A 7,463-nucleotide genomic window follows, 5' to 3' on the forward strand; every position below is an offset into this window, starting at 1 on the left:
ATGCTTTTAAGTTAATTAGTGGGGATTTTGTTTACAAAGGGGAAAAAAAAGCTCATGCCAGTTCTTGGGGTACGTTTACTGCACTTGGGTACGCGGGTTTTTGTCCACACTGTATCAAGCAGCAAGCTCCACAGACTCAGTAAAAGGAACAGGCATTCAAATACTGTCTTGCACACCAGCTTGTGTTGCCATAATTTATTGGTTGCTGATTTAGACCAGTTTATATAACATGCAAGATGAAGAAAACCGATCACTTATTACAAAAATGTGGGTATCCACAGCTCAGCAATTCCAGGAGTGAATGGCAAATGCAGCCCAAGTCTCAGTGCGGGTGGCAAACGATGCACCTACCTTTTTCATCTCTCTGGTAAAGGAATTGCTTTATGACTAGAAACGATACCGATGACTGAACACATGAAGTATTTCATTATCCCTATCTGATAAGTTCATTACAGCCAGGGGAGCTGCTCAGCTGCAGTAGCACAAGGGAATAGGGAGCTGCTCTATGAACACATCTCAGCATGACATGGGAAAGCCCTGCTGGCATTACAGTCTGAAAACCCAACGTGTTTCAGTTGCTATTCCTCGGGGTCTCAGTCAGTCACTCCTGGCTGCACACAGGGAGCAAAAGGCACCACAATCCCCGTGCCCAGGAACCACCAGACACGTGCAGCTGGGCGTGCATGGACCCACGGCAGCTCCACCCACAGCCTGGGGAAAGGGAGCAAAGCCTGCCTCGCCAGCCTCAGCACCGCTGAGCAACAATAAATAATCTGAAAGAACCCTAAAGCCCCAGCCCCAGCCCGCCCCCTCACAGTGGAGTGCAGTGCACTGTACTCACACCCTGCTATCGAATCACCTCAGAGAACCCCCATTTAAATCAGCAGGAACTAAAATGTGCAGTGCCCAAGGAACTTATTCCTGTTTTTATCCTTTGTTCGTGCCTCTCCATACTGTTCTCACAGGGCACTCTTAGGGAATTCCAGGAGCTTGAACTCCTGACTTCCCCAACAAGAAACCCCAAGAGAAAAGAGATTAAAATGAAAGCAAATTTAAAAATAAAATGATCAAATGCCCAGCATATTTTAAGTCACAGACATTAAAAGCAGAAGTGTATCTTGTTTTCTAAATGACAACTTATCAGGATCTTTGTTTTGTGATGACTCAAGAGCATAAATGCACCTAAACAATTTTTCTAATGCTTTTTCCAGTTAATTACTAGTATATTGTTTTAAAAAAGAGGTTTTGGGTTTTTTTCCTTTTCACATCCTAAACTGGTATTTGGATTAGCAACAGGTTGCAGAAGTCTTGTTGTCAGACAGGCTGTAGTACAGCAGCGTGTATCATTCTTTCCCAAGCATCAGCTGCTCAGTTTTCCAGGAGTTCTTCCCAAGGATGGCTAAGGTTTGCAGCGCTGCACAAAGCGTGGATAGAGACAGACATCTCGGATATGGTGTCTGTTCAGGATCCAGGTCAGGAACCGCTCCAATCCCAAACCGTATCCTCCGTGAGGGCACGTACCATATTTTCTCTGTGAAATCCAGGGAGGGATATTACACATTTTCGAGTCATTTGCAGTTGCAGTAACACCACCAGAAACAAAGCAGTCAAGCCCTGTAGAAAGGGAGAAGCCCCGGGTGCTGTACTGACCTGATCCGTGTACCAGTAGTAGGGCGTGGGATCGATGCCCTCTCTCTTGTAGCCCTCGAGCAGCTCCTCGCTGTCCCAGATGCGCATGGAACCGCCCACGATCTCACCCACGTTGGGCATCAGCACATCCACCTGCAGGGCACCACAGCACGGCCCACTTACAGCTAAGCCACCGCAGAGGGCACCACACAGCCGTGGCAAGGCACCCACAACAAAAGCTGGCAGGGATTCCCCAAGGGATTCCTGCAGCACTCGTGCCCTCACACATCCCCATGCTCCAAGCTACCCCAGACAGCTGTGCCAAGGCACCTGCAGAAAAACCTGGCAGGGATTCCCCAAGGGGTTCCTGCAGCACTCGTGCCCTCGCACCAAGCATGCTCCAAGCTACCTCAGCAGGTTAAAGGACTCACAGACTCGGTGAGGCGCGAGTCGTCGCTGCAGCGCTGCATGTAGAAGGACTTGATCTCTGCAGGGAAACGGCACAGCAGGATGGGCTCGTTAATGGTGTCTGTCATCAGCCTCTCGGGAGCTTCAGGAATGTCCTAGGGTCACAACAGCCTTTATTCATACTCAGCACCACAACTACACCCATACACAAATCCCAGGTGAAGTGGGCATGAAATGAGACAGTTTCACACTGCACATGTCCATGCTTTCATCCTAATATACCTAAACTCTTAAAACTTATTTTAGAAGAAATAAAAGCCCACATGTTTGGGAAAAGAAAAATCTGTTCCATTAAAATCTAAGTCTCTCTAATATATGGGACAGAAAGCCAAGGGGAAAAAAAACCCTGGCTATGCTGTCAAGTTCTCCTGAGCTCCTTCAAACTGTCTCACATGCTGGAGAAGTGTGGCCAGGGAATTGATGGCAGGTGACAACACACGTTTCTATCCCAATGCTGAAGGGCATCAGATCAACGCCCAACCCACAGCTGCATCCCTAGATGCCATACCTCCCCAAACTCATAGTAAGTGCCATCTTCCTTCTTCACATCATGCTCCTTGAGCCACTCGATGGCTTCAGCATAGTTCATGCGTCGGAAGGGACGCTTGGGGGGCTGGAAACCCTGGGGATAAGAGCAAACACAGGTGCAGGAGCACCATTTTAAAAGGGATACTTTTCTAGCTGATCAGCACATCCATAACCTTTCCCAGCTCCCATGCCATGAAATTATCACTTAAATGAACAAATTAAGCTCAGCACTACAAAGCTAGAACCAAACACAACCATCTCAAGCCCAGTAAATCTCATAGATCACATGGGAGGAAAGATAAGGAAGTATTTCCAGAGCTTTAGGCTCATATTCCAGGGGAGGAACTGAAAGACCACTTGTTTCATCACTCCCTCATGCTCCATCAGCAAGCACCAGCCAGTCAATATCCAATCTCTGGGATGGAGGGTTTTATTCCACTGGCACAGCACACACTTCCACAGATCCTGGCACACTGCTGGCTTCTGGAGCATGCTAGCAGGGAACATCTTCCCCCACAGTTGCCTGCTTTGGTCTTTACCAGCCTTGCAGTGTTTTCGTTCTTATTATGCTTAATATTCTTCTTGCCCTTACAAATAGCAAGTAAGCTCACTGCCATGCCCTGCATTTCCCAAAGGAATGTGCTGAGTAGGAAAGGCTTAAGGTCCTATTTTTTTGGCTGTTCCCATTGCTGTGCCTACCGGGTTGAGGTCGTACAGCAAGCTCGCTGCAGGTGATTTCAAGACTCTGTCTACAACATCGCACACCAAGTTCTCCAGACGGTCCAACAAATCCTCAAAACTTATGAAAGGACATTCAGCTTCGATGTGAGTGTACCTGGAACAAAGCCACACCACTGCAAAGTCACATACCAGCAACACATCTTCAGCTATGAAACAAACTCATCTAAAAAACCCACAACCCAAACCCTTTAAATCTCACACCATAAAGGAAATCTAGTTGTTTAAAAAGAAACAAGGACAACTGTCCATACTCTGCCAAGTGCCTGCGGGTCCTGGACTGCTCAGCTCTGTAGGACTGAGCAATGCAGAAGACATCTCCCAGAGCTGGCAGGCAGGTCTCCAGGTAGAGCTGGGATGACTGGGTCAGGTATGCCTCTTCACCAAAGTAATCCAGCTTGAACAGGGTGGAGCCTCCCTCCACCTGCGTCTGCACCAAGGTAGGTGGTGTGACCTGCAGGAGAAGAGGGCTGTCACTGCTTGAGTGAAGAACTGAGCACACGGATGGGTCAGGGCACCAGAGCAGTCACCTGCTGACCAGGGAACACACACTTACTTCATAGTATCCGTTGGCAAAGAAGTGATCCCTGAAGGCCTGCACGACCATGGAGCGCACCTTGAAGATTTTGGACATGTTCTCACCTCGAATCATCATGTGCCTGTTGTTGAGCTGCACGTCCACCTCGGAGTCCTCGTTGAGCAGATTGTCAGCCCCTCCTGCCGGGGCCAGGCCGATGAGCTCCCAGTAATCACAGCTCAGCTCGTGGCCTCCTGGAGCCTGCCAGTGGGAGAGAAACCAACACTGGTGAAAAAGTCCCCTGCTTGCCCCTTTTCACAAGGGCTTGGAGTGATGGCACAAGGGGAAATGGTTTCCCACAGACTGAGGGCAGGGCAGATGGGATATCAGGAATTCTTCCCTGTGAGGGTGGGCCGGCCCTGGCACAGGGTGCCCAGAGCAGCTGTGGCTGCCTCACCCCTGGCAGTGTCCAAGGCCAGGCTGGATGTGGCTTGGAACACTCTGGGATGGTGTGAGGTGTCACTGCCATGGCAGCGGTGGCACTGGATGGGCCCTAAGGTCCCTCCACCCAAACAGGGTGACCGCGTTCTGCTCTCACTGGCGCTCCCGTGTGGTCACGGCTGCCTTCCCCCCTGACAAATGCCATTTGTAGTTCAACCCCTAAGTTCAGCTAAAACCATTTTATTCACTGCCATTTTCAGGGTAGAAATGCAGATTTTCAAAGGCTAACCCACAGAATTTTACCAAAATGTGATGGTGGAGGCTCACATTACCTAACCTTGGGTCGAGCCTACAAACACACCTCAGTAAAAGAGATGTGAAAAAATTCTTAGCCTCACAAAATAAAAACTGAATAAATCTGTTAAGGAAAGTGAAACCATGCCATTTACTTAACACAGCTCTCCATGTTATAGTCTAGGAGTTGTCTATCAGTGGAAAATCGGTTCAGCAGAACAGTCCCACAGTTCACCTGTCTCACACTGGACAGCACAGCTTTGGGAGCTTTGTTCTTTCTCTAGCCCTAATTCCCTCTGGAATAATGCAATGATTCCTCCCACCTCTGCCTGTGCCTCCCTCAGGACACCAGGGACCCGTGAGGGAGGAGGAGAAGCCCGAGGAGCTCCTGTACCTGCTTGCCCTGGGGCAGGAGGTTCAGCGTGCCGTACACCACCACGCTGCTCTCCGTGGACAGCACCAGCCCGTTGTAGCATTGGCACTGCAGCGAGACAGACAGAGGCACAGGTGAGCAAGATTTTATTCCTCACTTTGCTACAGCATCCACTGGAGTCACACATTAGCCCACAGTCACTTCTGAACAGCTCTCACACTGACAAACTGCAGTGACATACAATTTAACAGTAACACAACTGAGTCAGTAGGTTGAGGAGAACATAACATTTACATAAGAGAACACCAGATGAGGTACGAACTATTAAATTCATGACACAACACAACATCACAACTTACCAGCTCATCAGAAAGGACACACTGAAGAAACCCTGTGCCATCTCTCAAGACAATAAACATCAGATTTTTTCCTAGTTAAAAAGAGAAGGGATTTGGTTTCACTATGAGCAGTTGCTGGTTAGTTCCTCATTTGGCAGGACTAGCTTAAAACACAGAAGTTAAGGAAATTCTGCAGGACTAGCCTCCAAACTGAAAATCCCATCAGATTTGAACTAAGAAATGTGTGTATGTCCACACATTAGGGGCAACTGTCAGTGTTGCAGTGATCATGGAGATAACCAAAGAAGGCACCTGACTGGTTTAAAATTTGAGGCCAGGTGCTGTCAGACTCATTTTGTGTGCAAATTTTGAAGGCCACTGTCCTTGTTCTAGCTCCCTGCATGGGCTAAACCATGCTTGTGCTTTACCTTGCCTCCGTAACCTGTGGATCCAGCCAAAAATCTTCACTCTCTGCCCCCTGTAAGCTTCCAGAGCATTGATCTTCACCTGGGAGGCAGGGAATAAAAGCCATTAAATAGGGGAGTGGTTCACCACCTCTTGGAGTTTATCCAGACCCCCACCAGAGCAGCATAGTCTCTGTGCTGGCCAGATGCCCTAGCACAGACCACGTGCCAAGGCACGGGATCATACTCACACACTTGGGCTCTGGAAGACTGGGATCATTCTTGATAACAACCTTCTTGGCTTCCTCCAGGTTCTTCTCTCTTCTCAGGAGATCTTCAGCCTGGTTGGAATAAAATTACTTATTAAATAGCTGTAACCAGGCCAGTTGTAAATAACATGTGAAACAGCAGCACCAGTAAGGAACAACATGCCACTTTTTTGGAAGGGCAGGAATGATGATGACACTGTAATGTTTTTGGAAAACAAAGGTGCTCTGCTCCTTTTGAAACCTACCTCCTTCTTCTCCTTAGCTTCATTTTTCATCTGCTCCCTGTGCCATAGCTTTTTGACATTCTTCATCTGTGATTTGGAAATGATGGCCCATCTCTAAAGAATTCAAGGAGAGAGCAAGAGACAGCAGATTACACTGTGTCCCTTCACACCAAGGTGCAGAAAACAATTCCCACTAGGAAACCCTTCAATGCCACAGCACCTCATTTTCTTTTTGGGAATCCACATAAATTGTAGGAAATGGCTCTTTTCCTGCTGTCATCAATGCCTAAAAAGAGGGAAAATAACCAAAATGAACCAAAATCATCCTTATAGAGCCTGAGCAGGCACCTTGCTCCTGCTCAGGTTGCAAAAACAGGTATGAAACATTTAAAAATACAAGGGCCATCACTTGCCTCAGAACACACTCCACCCTGCCAAACAAAGCACAAAGTGTTTTCCACACTCACCTTCAACACGGTCTTGAATGGTTTCTTTTGTGTTCCATCACCAGTGGAGTCATTGCCCTCTCGTTCAGACACATACAGCTCTTCTGGGATACAGGACAAATACGGGCAATTACTCAAAAAAAAATTATGAGAAAGAAAATGGACACACACGGATGTGTCCCTGCTCACTGCAGGGGGCTGGAAGAAGTGATCGTTAAAGGCCTCTTCCAACCCAACCGTTTCTAATATACCAAATCTTGCTGGTTATCAGCAGTGATAAACCTTCAAATGCACCACCTGGTCAGTCAAGATAAGAATTAGATCCTATATTCATTTAAAAAACCAATCGATGCAGTGCGTTTGCTAAAATCTCTAGGGTTCCCGAGGTCCCGAACCCTCGGGAGCCACCGGCTGCACACGGGGACCCAGAAGGAGCAGCCCTTCCTTCCCAAAGGGCACAGCTTTGCGCAGGTAAGCAGGGCACGGGGCCTGGGGACCAGCCAGGACCCGAAGCGAGAAGCGCAGCGGCCCCTCCCGTGCCCGGGGAGGGCCCGGCCCGGCGCTGCGGCCGCTCCCGGTGCGCCCCCAGCGCAGCGCTGCGGGCCCGGCCCGCCGGGGCCCGGCACGGGCGGGGCTGCGAGGGATGGGAATGGGAACCGGGGTGGGGGCCGAGCGCGTCGGGCTCTCACCGAGGGCCAGCGCCGCCGTCCTGCCCAGCACGTCCCCCGCCATGGCCGCGGCGCAGGAACTGCATCACGGGCGGGCTGAGCCAACGCGCCGCCGCCTTGCGTCAG

General features: G+C 49.4%; 1 protein-coding gene across 2 annotated transcripts; it reads right to left on the reverse strand.

Annotated features, from left to right (window-relative positions):
- Window positions 1-180: 180 nt before the first annotated feature.
- Window positions 181-7,456, reverse strand: NARS1 (asparaginyl-tRNA synthetase 1). Of its 2 annotated transcripts, none has more exons than XM_063179481.1 (15): window positions 7,359-7,456; window positions 6,691-6,773; window positions 6,444-6,509; window positions 6,245-6,337; window positions 5,982-6,071; window positions 5,755-5,833; window positions 5,348-5,418; window positions 5,010-5,096; window positions 3,920-4,141; window positions 3,618-3,817; window positions 3,325-3,460; window positions 2,606-2,719; window positions 2,061-2,192; window positions 1,651-1,782; window positions 181-1,531 (listed from the first exon to the last, which is right to left on the reverse strand). In XM_063179481.1, the coding sequence occupies exons 1-15, from the start codon at window positions 7,399-7,401 to the stop codon at window positions 1,400-1,402; spliced, it is 1,680 nt and encodes a 559-aa protein (XP_063035551.1). In that variant the 5' UTR covers window positions 7,402-7,456; the 3' UTR covers window positions 181-1,399. The 2 variants fall into 2 exon arrangements, with proteins under 2 accessions (XP_063035551.1, XP_063035552.1); XM_063179482.1 differs by having other exon boundaries at window positions 6,691-6,770; window positions 7,359-7,416.
- Between the last annotated feature and the right edge of the window lie 7 nt (window positions 7,457-7,463).

Source organism: Melospiza melodia, chromosome W, assembly GCF_035770615.1.
Source record: "Melospiza melodia melodia isolate bMelMel2 chromosome W, bMelMel2.pri, whole genome shotgun sequence".
In the NCBI taxonomy this organism is placed as follows: domain Eukaryota; kingdom Metazoa; phylum Chordata; class Aves; order Passeriformes; family Passerellidae; genus Melospiza; species Melospiza melodia.

Bases quoted from the DNA above. Each gene is read 5' to 3' on its own strand.
- NARS1 (XM_063179481.1), bottom strand. From the start codon at position 7,401: ATGGCGGGGGACGTGCTGGGCAGGACGGCGGCGCTGGCCCTCG. The intron at 4,142-5,009 runs GTACAGGAGCTC...TCCCACTGGCAG, and splicing joins TCCTGCCCCAGGGCAAGCAG to GCTCCAGGAGGCCACGAGCT. The intron at 1,532-1,650 runs GTCAGTACAGCA...TGGATTTCACAG, and splicing joins ACTACTGGTACACGGATCAG to AGAAAATATGGTACGTGCCC.